The following is a 24,289-nucleotide window of genomic DNA, read 5'->3' as shown; positions in this document are numbered from 1 at the left end:
CCCCCCCCCCGGGCCGGAGTCTCGCTCTGTCACCCAGGCTGGAGTGCAGTGGCGCGATCTCGGCTCACTACAACCTCCTCCTTCCCGGTTCAAGCAATTTTCCTGCCTCAGCCTCCCGAATAACTGGGGCTACGGGCGCGTGCCACCACGGCCGGCTAATTTTTGTATTTTTAGTAAAGACGAGGGTCTCACCATGTTGGCCAGGCTGGTCTCGAACCTCAGGTGATCCGCTTACCTCAGCCTCCCAAAGTGGTGGGATTACAGGCGTGAGCCACCGCGCTAGGCCTACTTTTCCCATTCTAATGAACGACTGGTCGAGGCAGGAGGCAGAGCAATACTTACGTGGCTGGTTTTTATGAGTGCTGCATACTCTTTATAAAGTGCTTGGAAGTGTGCCTAGTACAGCATTGTGTGGTCAAGGGAATTACTGATATTTGACTATTAAGGCAACTGTTTTCAGTTATTGTATTCTTTTGCTCTAGTTAAGAAGGCTCTGCTGTGGGTGTGGGACATACCAAGGGAAGCATTCTCATGAGACGTGGGAGGGTTTGCTCATAATTAATCAGTGATGGATTCAAGGACTGTTCAGATGGTAGAGGCAAGGTAGTCTTTATACTGTAACCTTTGGACAGGATTCAAAGTGCACTGAGGACCAGATTAAGAGCAGAATGAAATAGTAGGCTCTTTAAAGGGTTTGATTCAAGCCTGACATATTATCAAAAAAGTTACGTTTGTAGTATGGGATAGATATACTTGCCTGAAGAATCTTTAATTGGCTTTATAGTGAATGCTAAAAAGTCGTTTTACTTGGCACCTCAGGAACAGTTTGAAATCTGAATTGTTCTTGGTTTGTGGGGGAGGCAATGTCCTTGAAAGGAAGGCAATTTAGGACATTTAGAACTTGCCTGGAAATGAATCCATTTGCCTCTTAAGAACAGATTGTAAAATCCCAAAGCTAAAGGGGAACTTAATGACTATTTAGCGCCAACCCCTCATTTTTAGATAAGGAAACAGACCCAGGGACTAGTCCAAGGACATACAACAGAAAGTAGCAGGGTTGGGATGCTAACCCAGGTCTCTTGCTTCCAAACTAGGGCTCTCCTGTCTGTCTCTGCAACGTCGTATCAGGTTGTCTGTCATTGGGAGTGTATGTGTTCCCAGCAGACCAGATAATGGGCATATTTATAAACCTACTCTGAAAGGAAGACACAGCGAATGACTCTCGTGGGCACTGGGCTGATCTGAACTCATGTTTCCATCTGCTTTTCCAAATCCCCAGGTCCCTGTGGTTCCCCTCCGACCTGGCAGAGCTGCGGGAACTCTCTGAGGTCCTTCGAGACTACCGGAAGGAGCACCAGGCCTACGTGTTCCTGCTCTTCTGCAGTGCCTACCTCTACAAACAGGGCTTTGCCATCCCCGGCTCCAGCTTCCTGGTCAGTGTCCTGCCCTCCCTCCTACCCTGTAAAATTCGGATACTCCCCTGTAACCTCCTGGGATTGTTGTGTGGGGATGATTAAACGTGACAGTGGGTGTAGCGGGGCTGGCACACAGTGGCCCTCAGCGTGCCTACTGTGGGATTGAGCACTGAAGGGGGAGACACTGACAGCTTCCTTTTGTACTGCTTCCCTCTCCTGCCCCAGCATGTTTCTCTCCTCTAGGCTGAGGCTGGACCTGCTCAAGCAGTTTCCTTATTGGAAACTAGAAGAAAAGCAGACATGTCCAAGAGAGGCAGGGGAGGTGTGTGGGGCTTGGGGTGTGGGGCTCGGGGTCAGGGGCTGACTCCTTGAGGCTTCCCTGTGTCTGTCTTCTGTCTTGGACTGATTCCTCTTCAGGGTTGCGAGCCAGCTGCTGCTTGGTGGAGGCTCCACATCCAGACCTGAGGATGAACCCTGACTCTGCCTGCTGTGGTCTTGGGGAAGATACTTAATCTCTCACCTGTAGAACGGGGCAAGGATGACATGACTCAGGGATGTAGTGAGGATTACACAGGTCATGTAGTCAAGCACTTAACACAGTGCTCAGCAGCTCCCCCTCTTCCCAATACCAAGGCTTCCTTTTACTTTCTGTCTTGGATCCCATGTTTTGTCAGGATGATGTCTAGCAGCCAAAATGCATTTAGGAAGTATTGGTTCACTTTTCCCTTTTTCTTAAACTAAGACGTCTTCAAATGTCGGCTAGAGCTCTGGTCAACATGGAACCCCCGGGATTAGCATACTACATGGATGTAATTCCAGCACAAAGCAAAGAAACAAGACATCTTATATAGCTTGTGTGGTCCCACCAAGGGAAAATTCATGGTTTGTGTTCATCTTTTAAAATAGTAAAAATAACTTGTGAGTTTCATTTCTACTTTCTTGGAGCCCCAGTGATTGCAGAATCTACCACAGCCACAGATCCCATTTAATTCTCTCCTGCCCCCTGAGGCTTTTATCCTTATCCTCATTTTCAAGGTGAAGAGACTGATGCCAGGTGTAGTTCCCAGTCTTTTCATAATTTTTCAGTCACCTCTTTAAATGGCAATTAGGACCTGGGGCAGTGGCTCACACCTGTAATCCTAGCACTTTGGGAGGCTGAGGTGGGAGGATCACTTGAGCCCAGGAGTTTGAAACCAGCCTGGGCAACACAGTGAGACCCCATCTCTACAAAAAATTTTAAAAAGTAGGTGGATGTAGGCTGGGCGCGGTGGCTCACGCCCGTAATCCCAGCACTTTGGGAGGCGGAGGTGGAGGCAGAGGCGGGCGGACCACGAGGTCAGGAGATGGAGACCATCTTGGCTAACATGGTGAAACCTCGTCTCTACTAAAAAATACAAAAAATTAGCCGGGCGTGGTGGCGGGCACCTGTAGTCCCAGCTACTCGGGAGGCTGAGGCAGGAGAATCGCTTGAACCCAGGAGACAGAGGTTGTAGTGAGCCGAGATCGGGCCCCTGCACTCCAGACTGGGAGACAGAGCGAGACCCTGTCTCAAAAAAAAAAATAGGTGGATGTGGTGGTGTGTGCCTACAGTCCTAGCTACTTGGGAGGCTAAGGCAGGAGGATCACTTGAGTCCAGGAGTTTGAAGGTGCAGTGAGCGATGATCATGCCACTGTACTGCAGCCTGCATGACAGAGCGAGATCCTGTCTCTTAAAAATAAATAAATAAATAAGGCAATTGGGTTTTAGCTGGAAAAAAGCAGTGAAGGAGGAGGGAACCTATGACTCTCAGGCTCCAAGATGAGGTTGCTGATAGCTGCCAGATGGTCACATGCCTGAGGGTTTGTTTTCTTTGCAGAATGTTTTAGCTGGTGCCTTGTTTGGGCCGTGGCTGGGGCTTCTGCTGTGTTGTGTGTTGACCTCGGTGGGTGCCACATGCTGCTACCTGCTCTCCAGTATTTTTGGCAAACAGTTGGTGGTGTCCTACTTTCCTGATAAAGTGGCCCTGCTGCAGAGAAAGGTAAGGGGAGGGGTCACATCTGAGAGCTGGGACCCCAGAAAGTCACCACGTGCATGGCCTTAAGAGAAGCAAGTGGCAGGGATTTCCCACAGTGCTCTTCCACACTGTCTCAGGAGGTCCTAGGGGTTCTTTTGATGTCTTCAGGAGACATAGACCTGGGATCAAATCCCAGCTCCATCATTACCAGCTCTGTGACTTTGGGCAAGTTCTTGACTTCTCTGATCCTCAGCACCTCTATTTTAAAATGAGGAAAACAATCTGTCCCTGAAGGGTTGTTGGAAGAATTGGGAACAGATTATGTAAAGTGTCTAGAACAGTGCCTGGCACCAGCAAGTTTTCAATACCTGGAAACCCTTTCTACTTCTTAACAGCTTTCTTCTCTTTGGCTACAGGTGGAGGAGAACAGAAACAGCTTGTTTTTTTTCTTATTGTTTTTGAGACTTTTCCCCATGACACCAAACTGGTTCTTGAACCTCTCGGCCCCAATTCTGAACATCCCCATCGTACAGTTCTTCTTCTCAGTTCTTATCGGTAAGATGCTAGTAGGGTAGTTTTGAGTCTTCAGAGCTGTCACACTGGGGGTCTGCCCTGGGTTATTGGCCACATGAGCATGTGCCTGCTTCTGAGAACACAGGCTCACAAAGTGTGACTTCAAGCCTTATGATCTAAAGAAATGATTCCTGATTTCAGATCTACTCAGGCTTCAACATGAAAACCCATAAAAATACTTTTGGACTAAATGAAGATTGTTCATTGCATGGCTGTATGCGCTGGGCACTGGGATTAGAAGAGATAGTCTGTGTAAAGTATACAACTTGGCCCGTAGTAAGTACTCAGTAAATGCTAGCAGGAAGAGCAGGGTTGGAATGAGGGTATGTGTCCATGAGTTTTGAGTGGGGACAGAAGAAAGGAGCAGAGCAAGGGACTTCCTGTCTGGTTTTTGGCCACTGTTTTAAGTTCTGCCTTAGGAAGAGCTGGCATCAATGAGGTTCCTTCCTGCCTTTTGACAATTGCACAACCTGCAGCAAGCTACTTACCCTCAATGGGCCACCTGGCTAGGAATAGAGCAGTGTTTCTCAAAGTGTGGGCCTTGGGCCACCTTTATCAGATTGGTAGGGTCAGGGGGCTTGTTGAGAATCTAGATTTGGGGCCTACTCGAGACCTACTGAATCAGAATCTTGGGAGTGGAATCTGGGAATATGCATTTTAATCCAGTTCCTAGTCGTTTTCAAACTGCAAACCCAGTCGTTCTCAAACTGCAAACCTATTAAGAATCGCCTGCAAACCTATTAAAAGTCACTTGGAGGCCAGGCTCAGTGGCTCACACCTGTAATCACAGCACTTTGGGAGGCTGAGGCGGGCGGATCACTTGAGGTTGGGAGTTCAAGACCAGCCTGGCCAAAATGGTGAAACCCTGTCTCTACTAAAAATACAAAAATTAGCCTGACGTGGTGGTGTGCGTCTGTAATTCAACTACTTGGGAGGCTGAGGCAGGAGAATCACTTGAATCTGGGAGGTGGAGGTTGCAGTGAGCTGAGTGGATGACACTTCACTCCAGCCTGGGTGACAGAGTGAGGCTCCATCTCAAAAAACAAAAACAAACAAAAACCAAAAAAAATCACCTGTGGAGATTTTAATCCCTAAGCTAAGGCTACACCACACATCAACTAAATCACCTCTGGGGTAGGACTCAGGGATCAGGATCTTTTGATGTTTTCCAGGTGATGCAAGTAGTTAGTCCCTAGAAGGGATTCTGCTGGATCCTGAGTTTTGCAGTCTACTGAATTAGACGATATCTAAAGTTTCTCCTTGCCTTTGACAATTATATGACCTCCAGCAAGCTACTTGCTCTGAAAGGGCCACTCATCCAGATAAGGCGCTGGGACTAGAGCAGTGTTTCTCAAAGTAGGGGCCTTAGACCACCTTTATCAGAGTGGTAAAGTGCTAACATCCTATAAGATCAGTGACGCTGCTTTCTCCATACTGGAAGAAAACCACCCTCCTTAAGCCTAATGCAAGGATCTCTTTCTCTTCAACCTTCCTTAGAGCCTAGAGGGAAAGACGATTCAGGGCTTCTAGGTCAAACAGAGCAAAACTGTGGTTGAGCAGCTGCTATTAATAGGGGATACCTGAGAGAAATGGAGATCTTAAATAGAAGCAAGATCTACCACAGCCAATTCTGGTCATAGTGGCTTTCAGGCAAGTGCCTCAGGCCCTCAGCTAGTGGGGGTTTGTGGCTTCTAATTACCTAGGTGGCTTGGCAAGATTCTGGAGGCCAGGCTTCCTGTCCCCTAACTCACAAGCTGTGTGACCCTGAGGGGTCTGGGATCTTCATCTCCTGTATGCTTCCTCTCCTATAGAAGAGGAATGGACTATCAGAGGGTTCCAAACCAATCAGAATCTCGGGGTGGGAGTGGAGAAGGGGCTTTTAAAATACAGGTTCCTGGGCACTACCCCAGAACCAAGTAACCAGAATTTCTGGGGTGGAGCCCGAGGATGTGTTTTTAACAGTGTCACCAGCTGATTGTTCTGCAGCTAGCCTGGTCAGCCAGTCAGACTTTTGGAATACAGTGGATTTGATGACATCTTTAAGACAGTGCAGAATGTGAATAGTACTTCTTTTAAAAAACTGTTTGTCAGCAATGGCACTTCTCTCTTTACTTTGGCTGTTGGGTACTCAGAACCAAATTTGGGGCCCACTTTTAGCAAACAGGTGAACCTTATGCATTTTTCTAGTAACTGTACTCCCTGATGCCTTGTATTCTTCTGCACACATTTTGCTTTTCCTATTTGAAATTTTAATTAATTAATTGATTTATTTATTTATTTTTGAGACAGAGTCTATCTCTGTCGCCTGGGCTGAAGTGCAGTGGTGAGATCTCGGCTCACTGCAACCTCTGCCTCCCAGGTTCCAGTGATTCTTCTGTCTCAGCCTCCTGAGTAGCTAGGATTACAGGTGCATGCCACCATGCCCGGCTAATTTTTGTGTTTTTAGTAGAGACAGGGTTTCACCATGTTGGCCAGGCTGATCTTGAACTCCTGACCTCAGGTGATCCACCTCGGCCTCCCAAAGCACTGGGATTACAAGCATAAGCCACTATTCCTGGCCCTATTTTAAAATTATCTTATAGTAGTATGTATTATTTGTGTAAATATCTCAAGTTCTTTTGTTGAACAAGACAGGTATATATGGGAAGTGAGGAAAGGAGGGAAAAGAATAGAAAAGAAGGAAAGAAGGGAAAGAGTTAATATGTGTAAGGGTCAAGAGTCAAGCAAAAAAAAAAAAAAACAAAAAACTGTAGTCACTGTTCCTGGTGACATTTCTGAATTATTATTTTCTTAATTTTGCTGCTGTTAGTAACAGGTACTTTTCCCTTTTCTTCTTGCAGGTTTGATCCCATACAATTTCATCTGTGTGCAGACAGGCTCCATCCTGTCAACCCTAACCTCTCTGGATGCTCTTTTCTCCTGGGACACTGTCTTTAAGCTATTGGCCATTGCCATGGTGGCATTAATTCCTGGAACCCTCATTAAAAAATTTAGTCAGAAACATCTGCAATTGAATGAAACAAGCACTGCTAATCACATACACAGTAGAAAAGACACGTGATCTGGATTTTCTGTTTGCCACGTCCCTGGACTCAGTTGCTTATTTGTGTAATGGATGTGGTCCTCTAAAGCCCCTCATTGTTTTTAATTGCCTTCTATAGGTGATATGGACACTGTGCATCAATGTGCAGTGTCTTGTCAGAAAGGACACTCTGCTCTTGAAGGTGTATTACATCAGGTTTTCAAACCAGCCCTGGTGTAGCAGACACTACAACGGATGCCTCCTAGAAAATGCTGTTTGTGGCCGGACGCGGTGGCTTACGCCTGTAATCCCAGCACTTTGGGAGGCCGAGGCGGGTGGTTCACAAGGTCAGGAGTTCAAGACCAGCCTGGCCAAGATGGTGAAATCCTGTCTCTATTAAACATACAAAAATTAGCCAGGCATGGTGGCATGCGCCTATAATCCCAGCTACTCGGGAGGCTGAGGCAGGAGAATCGCTTGAACCCAGGTGGCAGAGGTTGCAGTGAGCCGAGATCACACCACTGCATTCCAGCCTGGGTGATAAGAGTGAGACTCTGTCTCAATAAAAAAAAAAAAGGAAAGAAAAAGAAAATGCTGTTTGTATTATATTTTGTGGTCTAATAAGGAGCTCAGGATAGCCTGTTGTATTTGCCTCATGCCAGCCCCTGAGCTGCCTTGGGAGAAGATGCTGACCGTCCTTGTCCAGAGTACCACTTTTGCAGAGTGACAGGCTGCTGGGACAGATGTCCTGTTGCATCTTTGTGGATGTTTGGTACCGATGATGACATGGGAACCCACATCACTGACACCGCTCTTCGTCTTCTGTTCGTCTCTTGAAGAGCATTTCTTTTGTACTTTTTTGCTGATGACCTACCTCTTCATAAGCCAAGTGAAACAAGTTGACGAACTGCCTAGGACTTCCACGTATTGCTCACATGCATGATGATTTCTGTCATGCTCTTGTGTTCAGACACACTGATGTTACCATGTATGTCAAACCTACTTGTGATTGCATGTCCTGACAGTTAAGCTGATTGCAAACAGACTATTAAATATGAATGGAGCAAACGCTGTATGTTATGGATATGTTCTGGAGAAATTCTTATCCATCTGGATGGGGTAGGGCCCTTGACTCACCTGAATCAGATGACCAGGCAAACATTTTATCTGTCATTTCTGCAGGAATCCCTTCTGTGTCATGCTAGGAGAATGAGTTCAGTATATGGGGCCATCAGGCAGTATACCTTCTGAATGTTTTTCATTTTTTTATTTGCTGAGAGTAACCAAAGAATAATTGCATCTTTTAATAATTTTATGTCTTAATTCAAAGGGAAACCTTGGCTTCTGATAACTTTGTTGTGTTGTATCTTAATGCGCTAAGCTGTCATTACTTCCTCTAGCTGCAGTACGGAATTGGCACGGACCTGGATGAATGCTTCCAAAGACAGAGGGACCTTGGCACCTAAACTGACCAGCCCTGTGATCCTGCACCCCGCAGGAGTATCTCATCAGGACTTACCAGACCGTGGCTCTTGGACATCATCTGCTGGGTTGATGATTTGGTTTAGCCAAGGGTCTTACCAAGACTTTAATCTAGGCCTCTTGTTCTACATGAATTCTTGGGAATACTCATGTTCCATAGGGAGAGTGCATTCCCAGGTGATGGTTTTCGGTTATGGTATGATCCTTTCACACCAAGGATTTCATTGTTGAAAACGTGTTTCTTTACAAGAAGCCTTGATAATGAGAGTGGGGGAAGGAGGCAGCAGACTTTGAAGACTGTGGCCCTTGGTGTTCTGGAGTAGGGGGAGGGAAGGAGAAATGCGTTTTTCACAGCATTTCAAGTGTGTGCCCTTTGCCCCTTTTCAGGAATCTTAAGATTTGCCTCCCTCCCTCCACCCCAATGATTTTGCAATAATGTGCCTTATCAGTTGTGAGTTTACAGGCAAAGCAATTTCCCAAATAAATGGATATAAGTGTTCTGTGTGGTGCTTGTTTGAACATGTTGTTAACTTTCAACTACCCTTGCCAGTGGAAATTAGGATTGGCTGAAAATCAGACAGTCCAAAATGGTGTTTTAAGCTTTCCACTCTCAGGATGCTTCTTACCAAAATAATTGATTGGAAGCCAGATTTTCATCTTCTTTTTCTCTCTCTGCTCCCTGTATAGTGGGGTCACTAGTAACAGGAGTAGCTACCAGATGGGCAGCAGGAAAGTATAGGGAAGAAGCAGAGTGCTGGTCTAACCTTTACAGAATAGTCAAGAAGAGGCTGTCACCAAATACAATGATGATTGCCTCTTCCTTTCGTGGCTGTGTCAAATATAAGAATCACAAACTAGCTTTCTCCATTACCTGTTTTTTTGTGGCTGCGGGAAACCCAGTCATGGAAAGTCTTCCTTTCCCTCAAGTTCTGACAAGTGCTGAGATTGTTAAGGCAACTCTTGGGACGCAAACGGTACATTTAGAAAAAGACAGGACTAGGAAACAGTGAAGTACACTTTTTGTTTAATTCCATGCATTTGTTTGCTTTGATAGTCATTCTTGTTCCCATTGCTGTTCAATACAGAGAGGGAGCCGGCATCAGAAAACACTGGGAGCTGGGGACTGACAGTACGGGAGACCAGCGGGGAGGCAGGTAAGGACGTTCATTTGGAGACTTAACCACAAAAGAGAAATGCATTTGTTCCAAGTCCATAGGAGCTCAAATTATTGTAATAAAGCATCAAAGAGGGTCTTCCCACTTCCAGAGTCTGGGAAGTGGTCACTCTGGAGGTGAAGAGCCACTGGGGTGATATGGGCAAGATGGGACATCTTCCTAATAGCTTGCACATGCTGGCCAGGATTCCCTTGGCCTGCAGTCACTGGAGGACCCTGTCCACCTGGTCACTGGACAGCAGCCTGGGGCCGGGAGCCAGCGATCCCTGAGTGCTGTGAAGTGGCTCTGGAGAGCAGACCTGGGATGCTGCTGGGAGCTTCCTTACAGTGGTCTTGCCATCTGCTTAGGGCTCTACTCTGTGAAATCCTGCCATTGTACCCTGGCCACGTGACAGTTAACAAAAGCCTTAACCCACCTCTTGTTTCTCAGAGCAGTGATTTCAGAGCTCCCCTCTTTAGCCACCTGTCCCTGAGAAATGCTCCAGGTTCCACAAGGGTCCTCTGCTTAGCCTAGTTCAGTCTAACTTGAATAGGCATTTGCAGTATCAGTTGTAACATGCAAACAAGCAGATTAATATGATTCTAATGTGCCAGTCTGTGAGGTTGGTAACACTGGTGGTATGAGTATCCTGGGATGTTTGTCCTATGAAATCAGCAAAGAAGAAACATTTTGCTGCCTGGAAAGGCACTAAATTCATACTGACAGTACAAGTCAAAGTCTCGAAAAGAATGTCACATTATTTTGGTACATGAGTCTCATAGAGTCTAAGAAAGAAGCAAGTAAATGGGACTTATATTAATTTACTGTTTATAAAAGGTGAGGGAGGAACATATTCATTCAACAGAATTAAATGTGAATGAAGAGACATTTTGGAATTGGATCCATCAGTGATTGGTGTTCCTTCAATTGGAATTGTTGTCCAGAAGGGCAGTGGGTGGAGGGAAGTGACCTTTCCCCTTTCAGTGGTACCACCCTTGACACCACAGATGGAGCCATAATAGAACACTAGCGCGAGCCTGTCGTTCTCCCATTGGGGCTAACTAAAGCTCAAACAGCAATTTCAGTCAAGTGGCAATTGTTGCTCCAAGTGCTATGTTGAGAGGTTCTGAGGCTATGTCTCGGCTCAGTAGGGAAGATACAGTGCTCAATACATAATGTTGGTCTTGGTCTTGGAGGGGGTAGATGGTGGTAAGTGGTAGTATAATATTTTGACTTCTGGCTCAGTGGTAAAACAAAACATAGCACACTCTACTGCAAAGCAGGGCAGGAATTCTATGGATTATAAATGTTACGTTCTGGAGAATTCAGTTCCAGGAAGTTCAAGTGGGACTGTTTTAAGAAAAGGAAAAAAAAAGTTGAGACATAGGACATTGAAGAAAAAAAGAGTAAGTCATCTGATCAAAAAGGATGCATTTATTCTTAAAGGATGCCAATGTTCCCCAGTGGGAGAGGGCATTTAAAATAGTCTGGAGACTGGACGTGGCAGCTCACACTTGTAATCCCAGTACTTTGGGAGGCCAAAGAAGGAGGATCGCTAGAATCCAGAGTTCCAGACCAGCCTGGGCAACACAGGGAGACCCCCATTTCTAAAAAAAAAAAAAATTGTTGTGCATGGTGGCACACATCTGTGGTTCCAGCTACTCAGGAGGCTGAGGTGGGAGGATCACTTGAGCCCAGGAGGGTGAGGCTGCAGTGAGCCATAATCATGCCACTGTACTCCAACCTGGTGACAGAGTGAGATCCTGCCCGCCCCCCCTCCAAAAAAAATGTCTGGGTTGGCGCCAGGCAAACCCCAAACCCAAGCACATATATTACTTAGAAAAGGAAAGGGAATAATTTAGCATGATGAAGCTCTACAGGAGATGTCCAGTACCTACTAAATCCTACTCAAAATGTCTTTAATTCTAGAAGGATAGATTTGTTGATGCCAACATTTTAAAACATAGTATCTCAACTTCAAGAAGATGCTAATTTACAATAGAGCTGGCATCTTCATCTTTCTAATCAGGAGCTCCCCACCATCTTGCAAACAGGTCTAAACTTAAGTGGTGGTAAGGTCCATTATGATTTCAAAGTAGATGCAGGTTTCTCAGTCCCTCTGCAAAGCAATTTTAAAAGGAACTGTTATCCAGAGCATATGACCTAGAAATAGATGGAAATCAGAACAAAATGCTCATCTGTAACCCAAATTAAAACTCATCATCTTGCAGTCAGTCAAAAACAGATGCTAACTGAACATGGACATTCATCCCAAGGTGGTGAAACTTTCCATCAATGAAGCAGCTTGAAATCACAGTCTTGTGAGGTTCCTGGAAGCACTGTTGTAACACACTTGTTGGGACTGAAGAATTAGCTCATAACTTCCCTGAGCTCTTGATTCAACACTCTTCAGATGACTGTGGAGTCGTTCTCAAAGAAACATACATCAATTCAAGATTTTCCTGGTTATCACAAGGCAGGCAGCAAAGGACCAGGCTGGGCTAGAAAAGGTATTTCCCTTTTTAACCTCCACTGAGGACATTATTCTTCTCTGAAACCTAGTCAATTCTACTCAAAAAAAATGTATTCAATATGGACTTTATTCAGACTCTCGACTATACAATGAAGGACTGAGATTCAGCCACTACGTACTACCCTAACATACTCATAACAGTTAATCCAGATAAGGTGTGTGATGACAATAGTGTAACAGATAATCAAGATGAGAATTAAAAAAAAAACTGATCAAAATTATGAGGTATCAGGGGTAGGTTTTCTAGGAAGACCATCACTGAAAGATGTAAGATAGAAGCTGACCCTCATGTTTCTCTGTTGCCACTGAAGGTGGGCAAGAATTGGACAAAAGTGCCAGTGTTTCATGTTGGATAGAAAGAAGACATAGAGTTGTAGCATCTCAGTTCCAAGGAATAATGAACCAGAGAGATTTGCAGTACAGTGAGATGTGAAGTCAGAGGATGGAAAATATGGCCTTTCAAGATATTTTTCCAGTGCTTGGTTCTCTAAGTGACCAGGCCTCCTTCTTAAAGTTCTTTAGTCTTGTTCTAGGATGACATCACAGTTAGGCGTTTTATGTCATGCCCTACATGTATATACGGTAGTCCTCCCTTATCTCTGGGGGATACATTCCAAGACCCCCAGTGGATGCCTAAAAACTCTGGTAGTACCAAACCCTATATATACTATGTTTTGTTTTTTTTCTATACTTACATATCTATGATAAAATTTAATTTGTAAATTAGGCACAGCACTCTTGCCCTTTGGGGCTATTATTAATCAGGTAAGGGTACTTGAACACAAGCACTGCGATACAGTCATCTGATAACTGAGACAGTCGCTCTGATCACCAAGACTGCTACTAAGTGACTAATGGATGAGCAGCATGAATATGCTGGACAGAGGGAGGATCACATCCAGGGCAGCAAGCGGCAAGATCTCATCATGCTCCTCAGAATGCCGTGCAATTAAAACTTATGAATTGTTTATTTCTGGAATTTTCCATCAAATATTTTTGGACTGTGGTTGAGCATAACTGAAACCATGAAAAGTGAAGCCATGGGTAAGAGGGGACTACTGTACACCATTTCTTTTTTCAGTCTCCCTGCTACTCCCCACTAGGAGAATAAAGATGGGAGAATAAAGGGGTCTGGCAGGAAAGAGATTGCAAACTATGTTGTCAGTTCTTGAAATGAATCCATGAGCCCTGTGCGGAAACCCTCTAGGTCTGTTCCTCTCAGGACATTAAATCATTCTCTTTTTATTTCTAATATAGTCCCATGATTTTATTTCCTAAGAAACTTTAGAAAGTTTACAGCTTTTGAACTATATGTCCATCCACTATTTGACATCCTGGGGGTTATTGGCCCACCCAGGAGCTTTCATGATCAGGTCAAAATCACATGTATCCATTGGGCTTCAGGGCAGAACATGCATCCTCAGATGATTGTTGTACACAGAAAATTAGGGAACACAGCTAAGATCAATACCAGGGAGCTCCCAAATGGCAGTTCCATTTTCATTCCTTCATTAAAATAATAAAATCCATAATAATTCCTGGTTAGCAATAAACACAATCATTGTGCTACATCATAAATCACACCTTCTGATCGACAGAAAATGAGAATATTATAATAAAATAAAATAACAATGATAATAATGCCATAACTTAAGATCTTTCATGTAGTCCAGCTACAGAATTTTTACAAAATGGAATAATTTAATGCAAACAATACTGTTCTTTGTATAAATTAAACATTTTCCTTCATCCTACCTAAGAGCTATAAATCACAGACACTACATTTTAAATCAATGTATCAACATAAAGTGTAAACAAATGGATCAAACAAGCAAAAGGAATTCTAAATTCCCTCCTGCCTTTCCTTTTTGGCTGATACAATTAGTGAAACCCAGAGGAGTGACAACATTTTCATGTGCATTGGAAATGGTTTAACAGCTGTCTGTGCAAGTATTTCCTAATGTCCAACATGATGCAATGTCAAAGAGTCCAGCGAATCTAGAGAGGTTGTTTGACAGTAATCTATCTTGGAGACAGGGACAGGTACTAGGTCAACATCTATTTGTACACAAACTTCTAAATAAAATTTTCCATAATGCCAAGGCACCATGAAGTACCTTGGAATGCTTTTCAGAGCCCATGACCCTGGAGACAGGCAGGACCTCATGCTTTTGGCAAATGTAAAAATCTTTCCTGTCTCTGCTCAGCATCACTTGTTCTTTCCACAAATGTTCAAATCCAGTTCCTTAAAACTGCATTGATTTGGAGTGAAGTAAAAGATATTTTACAAGTAGCATTGAACAAAAATGCTATGGTGCTGGGAGAGGAGTTGCCTTTTGCAGGTTGCTTGTTTTTGCCTTTATTTTGACAGTGGTAACCAGTCATTAAGACTTCTAAGATAGGCAGGGCACAGTGGCTCATGTCTGTAACCCCAGCACTTTGGGAGGCCGAGGCAGGCGGATCACCTGAGGTCAGGAGTTTGAGACCAGCCTGGCCAACATGGTGAAACCCCATCTCTACTAAAAATACAAAATTAGCTGGGCGTGGTGGTGGGCGCCTGTAATCCCAGCTACTTGGGAGGCTGAGGCAGGAGAATCGCTTGAACCCGGGAGGCGGAGGTTGTAGTGAACCAAGGTTGTGCCATTGCACTCTAGCCTGGGCGAAAACAGCGAAACTCTGTCAAAAAACAAAACAAAACAAAACAAAACAAAACAAAACAAAAAAAGAACTTCCAACATAGAATGAGCTAGTAAATAAAAACAAAGGGATGATTTGGGCTCAGACATTGTATAGACACACATACATCCTAGCTGCCTTCAAAGTCTGTTCTCCTGCTTGAATCAATATGACTCAAGTAGACAAGCAACCTGGTTCCAGAGAGGGTGATTCCATCTTCTCCACGTAGCTGAACTGAGTGATCCTGAGAATGGAGTTTTATAAATTCCACGTTCGCTTTCCTAACACCGTTGTAGATGTTCTTCCTCTCTTACCCTTTTCTCCTCCTCAGTACTGCCCCCCAACCTTTGTTCCTACAGGAAGTGGTCAGCAGACAGAAAGGAAATGAGCTACAAGGAAATGGCACTTGAGTATGAAAGATCAACACATTGGGTCAAGGTAGCACATTTGTCAAGGTCATGACAGTGACAGCACTAAAAAGGGACGTATTTGCCAAAAACAAGATTTGACACTATCTGTAAACCTCACTACCAACTGCTGTTTAAACATTTAAAAATGAAATCAGCTTCCACACATACAGACTTGTTTGTTTTTCCCTCCTAGAGGAAGCACACGCCCTTGAAGACGTTGGGCGTGAGTATCTGGTCACCAGACTTTTCTAGGTCATTTCTGTAACCCACCTGGACAAGCTGGTTGAAGTGAATATGATCTGTTCACAAGTTGCCTGGAATGGCTTTTCTTTTGCTGTTCTTTGTGTTCTAAAACGTTAAATGTCTTGCTCTGGCTCTTCTTTAGTCACTTATGGCCAAAAGACCTGGTCCCCTGTTCAAGCAGCAATAATACCTCCCGGCCCCACAAATTCCCAAGGATGTTGCTCCTAAATTCCACTTATTTCTTTTTTTCTGTCCTTTTCTTTTTCTTTATCTCTTTTTTTTGCAAGAAATTATTGTATCTCTATCTCATATATAGTTCACTCTTTACAGTACAAAGTGTTAAAATGTCAAACAAAAATAAATATCAATGTTACAGTAGCTAGAATATTCAATAAAATAGATCCCTGCCATTCTTGATTGAAATGTTCAGTGAGACTTAATTTCATTTGGATATTATTTTCCAGAGATTTGCGAAGTTTCATGTTCCTGTTATTGCAGCTCATTTCTAGGGGGTGTAAAGATGGGGTAGTCTCTCTTCCCAGACAAAATGCTGGGAGAGAGTGGGATGAGTCTGGGGGTGGGGTGGATCTGAAATGCCAGTATAGTCACGAGATCTTCAGGACGTGTATTCCTTCATTACCAGGTAGCAGAGCTGTAGTGTTTATTGGTCCTAACTGTGGCATCAGAACACTCCCCATCTGAAGAGTCACAGTCCGATTCTTCAAACTGCATAGGGTTCTGCAAAGGCAAGACAAAATAAAACCTTAATTCATTTCGATAATCACTCAGTAAATATACGCTCAGTAAATATATGTCAAACACCTCCCACACAACAGGCACTGCGCTTGGTAAGGGGGCTACAGAGGTAAATGAGACCAGGTCCTGTCCTTGTGGGGCTTATGGAGAAAGAAAACACATAAAGATGATGATGATGATTGCTACGACAATAATAACAGTGCCCAGCACACCACCACTTCTGTAGCGTTTGCTATGCTCCAGGCACTGTTGTAAGTACTTTATTTATTTATTTAGAGATGGAGTCTCACTCTGTCGCCCAGGCTGGAGTGCAGTGGTGTGATCCCGGCTTGCTGCAACCTCTGCCTCCTGGATTCAAGTGATTCTCCTGCCTCTCGGCCTCCTGAGCAGCTGGGATTACAGGCGTGTGCCACCACGCCCGGATAATTTTTTGTATTTTTAGTAGAGATGGGGTTTCACTGTGTTAACCAGGATGGTCTTGATTTCCTGACCTCGTGATCCGTCCACCTTGGCCTCTCAAAGTGCTGGGATTACAGGCATGAGCCACTGTGCCCTGCGGTAAGTACTTTATTAATACATCTGTTAATCCATTTAGTCCTCATGATAACCCTATGAGACAGATGCTATTATCATCCCCTTTTTACAAAGAGGTTAAGTGGGTTGCCCAGGGTCCCACAGTAAGTAGAATGCTGCGATTTGCATTCAGGCAGTCAGATTCCAGGGTATACACTTACAACCACTATGCTAGCCTGCCCCTCCAAAGGCAATCCTGAATATGAAATAAAGTGCTATATGTCCTATGATGGCATCATCCAGGGAAGAGTCAGGGTATGGAGCGGGGAGGCTCAGACCTTTAAAATAATTTTTTTTTTTCCCAGAGACAGGGTCTCACTGTTGCCCAGGCTGGAGTGCAGTGGTGTGATCACAGCTCACTGCAGCCTCAAACTCCTGGGCTCAAGAGATCCTTCCACCTCAGCCTCCCAACGAGCTGGGACTGCAGGCATGTACCATCACACTCAGCTAAATTTTTTTTTTTTTTTTTTGTAGATGCAAGGTCTTGCTATCTTGCCCAGACTGATCTTGAACTCCTGACCCTAGTGTGATCCTCCTGCCTCAGCGCTGGGATTACAGGTCTGAGCTACCACACCTGACCTGGGCTCAGACCTTTAACTACGTTGGGAGATGGGAGTGGGAGGAGGGGATGTTTGAGTTAAATCGTGACATGAAGGGTTCCTGAGCAGTTCAATGTATGTGTGTCATTTGGGAGAAACTGCCTCATTTCTGGGAGCTCTGTTGATCTCTGTACTTCTACTTACTTCTTGGAGGCCTGATATGCTTTGGCTCTGTGTCCCCACCCAAATCTCATGTTGAATTGCAATTCCCAGTGTTGGGGGAAGCACCTGGTGGGAGGTGACTGGATCATGGGAGAGGATTTCCGCCTTGCTATTCTCATGATAGTGAGTGAGTTCTCATGAGATCTGATGGTTTCAAAGTGGGTGGCACTTCCCCCTTCGCTCTCTCTCTCCTACCACCATGTGAAGGCATGCTTGCTTTCTCTTCACCTTCTGCCATGATTGTGTTTCCTGAGGTCTCCCAGCCATGCTTCCTGTACAGCTTGTGGAACTGTGAGTCAATTAAACCTCTTTTCTTCATAAATTACCCAGTCTCAGGTAGTTCTTTATAGCAGTGTGAGAACAGACTAATACAAGGTTACTGTTATATCTTATTACTAAATGAAAATTGTAAAGGCTCTAGAGCCTTGAACCCCAAAGAGCAAAAAAGGGAACAGTGATGGGAGAAGGGAGAAGCCCCCACCTCATAGCCACGTTCTTCCACGCACAGCTTGCCCAGAGACATCTGAGTCTTCACACGGCGCACGGCACACTCCTTGTCAGAGAGCCCATCTGAGTGTGAGGATATGTCAATGGGAATCTCTGGCGTCTGGGACAGCAGGTCGTCTAGCTTCTCCGCCAAGCGGTCTTCAAGTTTATCAGCTAATTCATCAGGACTGTTTGAGTGGTCACTGGTATTTCCCTCCTCTCCATCAGACACAGAGAAATTCTCAGAGCTAAAGGTTGAATATGACTGGCAGCTGCTGATGCAGCGATGGGGCCTAGAACCAAGAAGAACCAGGAGAACTTAGTCGGAGGAACAACTACTTTCCTTTCCTTATCTGTCACTCATAGTAGTGGTAGGGATAATCTAGTTTTCTTCCTGCCATCGAGGAGGCCTAAGAAATCAAGATAGGTAGAAACTATTTAACTTTTAACATTAAAGCAATGGACTGAATTTTATCCCCCACGAAATTCCGTGTTGAGGCCCTAATACCAGTGCGACTGTATTTGGAGACAGGGCTTTCAGGAGGTAAATAAACTTAAATGGAGTCATAAGTGTGGGGTCCTAATCAAATAGGATTGGTGGCCTTATAAGAAGAGGAAGAGATTCTCTCCATTCCTCCCTCCCACCCTCTTTCAACATGCATGTGCAGGGCAAAGACCATGTGAGGAAACAGAGAAGGTGGCTGTCTGCAAGCCAGGAAGAGAGCCCTCACCAGAAACTGAATCTGCTGACACCTTGATCTTGGACTTCCCCAGCTCCAGAACTTGAGAAATAAGTTCCTGTTGTTTAAGCCATCCAATCTATAGTATTTTGTTATGGCAGCCCAAGGTAACTAACACAAGAAGGAAATTTTAATTTCCCCTTTCATTTGGTTTATATATTTATGTGACTAAACACTACACTCCAAGTTGATGGCTATGACTTGTCTTTGAAAAAAATCAGCTTGTCTAATCATATTATGTACATGTATGCATGGTATGGAAATGTCCAAATTGAAATTATGCCTCTTATTTAGAGTTATAGATTCTCACAGGTGAAAGAGACTTTGGAGAGTCTCTGGACTAACTCATTTCCCAGATGAGTAAACTGGAGCCAGAGAAGGGAAGTGACTTGTTTAAGGCCACACCATGAGAAAAGGCAGAGCTGAGGTTTGGGCTGCGTCTACACACACTTTGATCAGTGTCCTCCTCTAACCCCCATCCCTCACCTCCCCGTCAATCTACCCCAGCTTCATTTCCCAGAGCCCAGTATCCACTGGGCATGGTGACCCTGGAGGCCCAAGTGCCTTCACTACCTCTGTTGACCAACCTCCAACAGAAATGAGCTTGGAAGGAACATTCACTCTGCAGCTGTGGGTACTGCCCAGCCAGTTAGTAGCTCATTCCAGTTAACATCTGGGTTTGGCTCTGATGAGCCAGAGCTTCTGGGGAGAAAATTTGCAAAAGTTCCTCACTTCCTTCCCATTGTTTATAAGCAGCTTAGTAAATAAGAATGATATTAGCTTACACTGGCTTAAAAAACATAAGAAAACAAATAATAAAGACTGCCTTTTTCTTTTGCCAGTGTCTGATCTTTCTGTATTTCTTAGTACAAAGAGTTTTTTTTGTTTTTGTTTTTGTTTTTTGAGACAGAGTCTCACTCTGTTGCCCAGGCTGGAGTGCAGTGGTGTGATCTCGGCTCACTGCAACCTCTGCCTCCCAGGTTCAAGCAATTCTCCTGCCTCAGCCTTCTGAGTAGCTGGGACTACAGGTGTGCACCACCATGCCTGGCTAACTTTTGTATTTTTAGTAGAGACGGGGTTTCACCTTGTTGGCCAGGCTGGTCTCGAACTCCTGATTCAGCCTCTCAAAGTGCTGAGATTAGAGGTGTGAGCCACAGCACCTGGCATAGTACAAAGAGATTTTATGCCATATGACCTAGGCCTGGCTGATGCCCAGGCCAGGTGATGGGGTGAGTTGGTGGGGGGTTGGGGGGCAGATCAGGGATATATAAGAAGAGGCCATAAAGAGTCCAGGAATAGCAGGGAATGAGAACAGATTTCAATTTTGTGCATAATGTGGGGATCCAGAATATAATTTATCAAAGAGCCAGGAGTCCTTTCATTTGTAGGGAATTCCTGTTTTGGGGTAGGTACACAAACCTTCCTGGGGAGACCTTCTCGGCTCACTGCAACCTCTGCCTCTTAGAGCATTACTCTTCAAGAACACAGTGTCTATTAGCAGAAAAAGACCTCTTGGTAGGAAAACTATCTTCTCTACATTAGGGGCAGCTTTTATTTTAGAAGTAAGGGGAGATGGCCCTTATTGACTCCTAGCAGGAGTATTATTATCGCTATCTAAGCAAGAAGCTATTTCTAAGGCTGAGTTGAAGGTGGACTCAACTTATCTAATCATATTTAACTTGAGGTATAAAATATAAGGCATGGGGAATGCTATGGACTGAATTGTCTTCCTCCCAAATTCATCAGTTGAAGCTCTAACCTCCAATATAATTGTATCTAGATAGACCCTCTAGATAGGGTCTTTAGGAGGTAATTAATGTTAAATGAGGTCATAAGAGTGGGCCCCTAATCCAATAAGACTGTCACCTTTTAAAGGAAGGAAGATGTCTCTCTGCCATGTGAGGAAACAGCAAGAAGGTAGCTGTCTGCAAGCCAGTACGAGAGCCCTCATCAGGAACCGAGTCACCTAGAACCTTGATCTTGAACTTCCCCAGCTCCAGAATTGTGAGAAATCAATTTCTGTTTAAGCATCCAGTTTGTGTAACAGAAGCCTGAGCAGACTAACACAGGGAGACACACTAGAAACCAACACAATTACCCATAAAATAGCATGGCCATCTGTCACAAACTGCCCACTGTATTCTCAGTTGTAATCTTGAATCCTGTATTCATGCTCCTCATCATGAAGTTGCTGTAAAATGAATGCTGATGAACTAGGATCTGCTATGCACGGACAACTGCCAAAACGTGGCAACAGGAAAACATGAACACAGTGAGTTCAAAGTTGCCTATAAGGTGGCTGCCAGGGAATCACCTGTGGTTGAAGAGCAGGAGTGGTAAACTTAGGATTTTTTCCCCATTCCACTAAAAGCAATCATGTGCATTTGTTGGTTTTACCTTTGTCTTCGTGGAAATTCAACTTCACTATCTACTTCCCCTTCTTCCTCTTCTGAGGAGTCATCTCCACTCTGAGGAGAACAAGGAGAAAAGAGTTTTATTTATTTTAGTGTCACTCTCTCTCTCACACCATCCCCACTATCTGTAAAAAATGTAATTATCATCAAAAGGCATTCATTTAGTAGTAGCTTGCTGAATGTCATCTTTAAACATACATGTCCTCATTATTCATTTAGCAACTTTTCCAGAGTACCTGTGATGGTGGCCTGCATTAGATGCTGGAAGACATGTAGAACTGAGTGAAATTTATCTCTGTCCTCAGGGAGGTGATGACTCCATTAAAGTGTCCAGAGGTGAGTGATGGAGAGGGAAGTTGGAGAGGAGGTCTTGGATTTGGGGGCAGTCTCTTGTAATCATTGTCACTAGTGGTTCCAGGCTCTGTCATAGAAGTGATCTTTGAAATCCTCAAAGCCCAACAATTACTTTTTCCCTTTTTATATACCAATCCCTTTTTCACTAATATTATGTGGTTGGATAGAGATTTTTGAGGGTTAGACTATATCCTGTTTGTACTGTATGCCTCACTCCATTAATACAATTCTGCATACAAAATTGGTGTTATCCCTATAAATATATGTAATTATTGTTTGTCAATTAAAAGAAAGTACTTAATGCATTTTTATTGAGTCAGCATGTTGGCAGCAGTAAGAGAGCTCTGGCTGGGACACCTGAGGCCCCATGATTGCTGGGGCTCCGTGGTTGATCTGGAAGGCGGGCTAAGTGTCCTGACTGAGGTGATCTTCCTTTACAGAGAACTCATCTCAAACCAAGGGCATAGGAGCAGCCACACTTAAGATCAACTGTCCTTAAGCACAGCATCATGATACGCTGGATTACCCAATCACTTGTAATGTGGGTAATTGGGTCCAAGGAACTGTACCAAATATTGAGAATAATTTACCTTTTTAAAAGTCAGTTCTAAAATATCATGACTCTTACTTGTATTCTGATATGCTTTTTTTTTTTTTTTTAAATAGGAAAGACAGAGATGAAGTTATCCTGACTACTGAGATGAGCGGTTTACCCTAGGAGGACCTATGGGACTATGCTTTGGTAAAGAAAAGTTGAGCAGCTCTGTGGGAGTGAGGTTCCAATGAAGCCAAATGTACAAGGTATGTGTTCTATGGCGTAAAGACCCGTAGATGATATCACAACGGCATGAGAAAGGTTCAAAGATACATGTTATCTGGGGGAGCCTAGGGGATGGGGTGACTGCTAAAGGGTGCGGGGTTTGTTTCTGGGGTGATAAAAGTGTTGTAAAATTGGTCATGGTGATAGTTACACAACTCTGTGGATAAAAAGCATTGAACTATACACTTTTAAACGGGGGGACTGTATGGTATGCAAATTATATCTTAATAAAGAAGTTACCAAAAAATACAAGTTACTGGCCATCGGAGTTGGAGGAGCAGAGAATGGATTGGCCCAAATCAACTGCACCAGCTGAAACATAATTATTTATTTATTTATTTATTTTTTATTTATTTATTGAGACAGAGTCTTGCTCTGTTGCCCAGGCTGGAGTTCAGTAGTGCGATCTTGGCTCACTGCAACCTCTGCCTCCCAGGTTCAAGTGATTCTCCTGCCTCAGCCTCCGAGTACCTGGGATTATAGGAGTGGACCACCATGCCCGGCTAATTTTTGTATTTTTAGTAGAGACAGGGTTTCACCATATTGGCCAGGCTGGTCTCAAACTCTGGACCTCAGGTGATTTGCCCGCCTTGGCCTCCCAAAGTGCTGGGACTACAGGCGTGAGCCACTGTGGCCAGCCCCTGAAACACAATTTAATCTCTGGGACTGCTTAGTCAGTACAGGAGCAGCAGTGTAGGTGGAGGGGGAAATGCAATTTTCAGATGACAGCCCTCAGCTTCAGCTTCTTTTCTACTCAATGCCTAGTTGACCAAACATACTCATTACATTTTATACCCTTTCATTCCTTCAGCTAAATTCCTGATGAATAATGATGATGAGATGAAACCATACTTAGAATTGGGTGGGTGTCTAGCATGTTGTAAACATTTTTCATACATAATCTTCTTTTTGACTCATAGCAAGAAGAGCTAATACTTTTGGAAAAGTGCTATGTTCCAGACCCTGTTTTAAATGCTTTATATGTATTCATGCATGTAGTCTTTATATCAACTGATGAGGCAGAGTCCAATGTTAGGCCCATTTTATAGACAAGGAAACTGAGGTCCATAGAGGTACTAAGTGGAAGAGCGTGGCTTTTTCTTTTTTTTTTTGAGATGGGGTCTCACACTGTCGCCCAGACTGGAGTGCAGTGGTGGGATCTCAGCTCACTGCAGCAGCCACCTCCCGGGTTCAAGCAATTCTCTGCCTCAGCCTCCTGAGTAGCTGGGATTACAGGCGAATGCCACCACGCCTGGCTAATTTTTGTATTTTTGGTAGAGATGGGGTTTCACCATGTTGGCCAGGCTGGTCTTGAACTCCTGACCTCATGATCCACCTGCCTCGGCCTCCCAAAGTGCTGGGATTACAAGCATGAGCCACCACGCCCGGCCAAGAGACTGGCTTTAAAGGAAGATCTGTCTGACTCCTAGGCTCGCGCTCTTAACTGCTATGGTAGTCTGCTTCCCAGCTGACAAATCCTAGGCAGCCAGTGGATAAGGAGGAGAGAAACAGGTTTCAATGACTAAGAACTATCTGGGTCACGATGCCTGTCAATTAAGGCAATGTTTTCCAAAGTAAATTGTGAAGAAAGCTAGTGCCACGGGGGATTAATAGATGTTAATTTTAAAAGGCAGTATGTTCAAATAGGTGAGGAAATGCTCGGTTAAACAAGTTTACTGCATGATTTCTCAAAGTAGAGGACTGTTAATGTGCACTAGGAATATGTATGAGGGGATGAGAGAATACTGTGCTTCTTAAACTTATTCTATAACAGGCTCCTTACTTCCCGTAACATCCCTCAGGACTAGAGCTGTAGCGTAGTGGTTTCCAAACTATTTTGATTACATATCCCCACTACATAGTTTTTTTTGTTGTTGTTTTTT

At 44.2% G+C, this 24,289-nt stretch overlaps 2 protein-coding genes across 4 annotated transcripts in view; one reads left to right on the top strand and one right to left on the bottom strand.

Annotated features, from left to right (window-relative positions):
- TMEM41A (transmembrane protein 41A) overlaps positions 1–8,985 on the top strand; it is a 15,578-nt gene extending 6,593 nt beyond the window's left edge. The window contains exons 2-5 of the mRNA XM_011981871.1: positions 1,280–1,433; positions 3,272–3,433; positions 3,826–3,964; positions 6,823–8,985. Coding sequence (XP_011837261.1) covers positions 1,280–1,433; positions 3,272–3,433; positions 3,826–3,964; positions 6,823–7,043 — 676 coding nt within the window. The 3' untranslated portion in view covers positions 7,044–8,985. The remainder of the gene's footprint in view (positions 1–1,279; positions 1,434–3,271; positions 3,434–3,825; positions 3,965–6,822) is intronic.
- A 508-nt stretch (positions 8,986–9,493) lies between these two features.
- The window catches only part of MAP3K13 (mitogen-activated protein kinase kinase kinase 13), a 221,868-nt gene continuing 207,072 nt past the window's right edge, over positions 9,494–24,289 (bottom strand). For all 3 annotated transcript variants that reach the window (XM_011981874.1, XM_011981873.1, XM_011981872.1), the window contains 3 exons: positions 21,216–21,286; positions 18,074–18,371; positions 9,494–16,240 (listed from right to left, as the gene is read on the bottom strand). In XM_011981874.1, the coding sequence (XP_011837264.1) occupies positions 16,139–16,240; positions 18,074–18,371; positions 21,216–21,286 (471 nt within the window). In that variant the 3' untranslated portion in view covers positions 9,494–16,138. The remainder of the gene's footprint in view (positions 16,241–18,073; positions 18,372–21,215; positions 21,287–24,289) is intronic.

The sequence above is a fragment of the Mandrillus leucophaeus genome, unplaced genomic scaffold, assembly GCF_000951045.1.
Source record: "Mandrillus leucophaeus isolate KB7577 unplaced genomic scaffold, Mleu.le_1.0 Scaffold231, whole genome shotgun sequence".
NCBI classification, from domain to species: domain Eukaryota; kingdom Metazoa; phylum Chordata; class Mammalia; order Primates; family Cercopithecidae; genus Mandrillus; species Mandrillus leucophaeus.
This window is presented reverse-complemented; position numbering and strand designations above follow the sequence as displayed.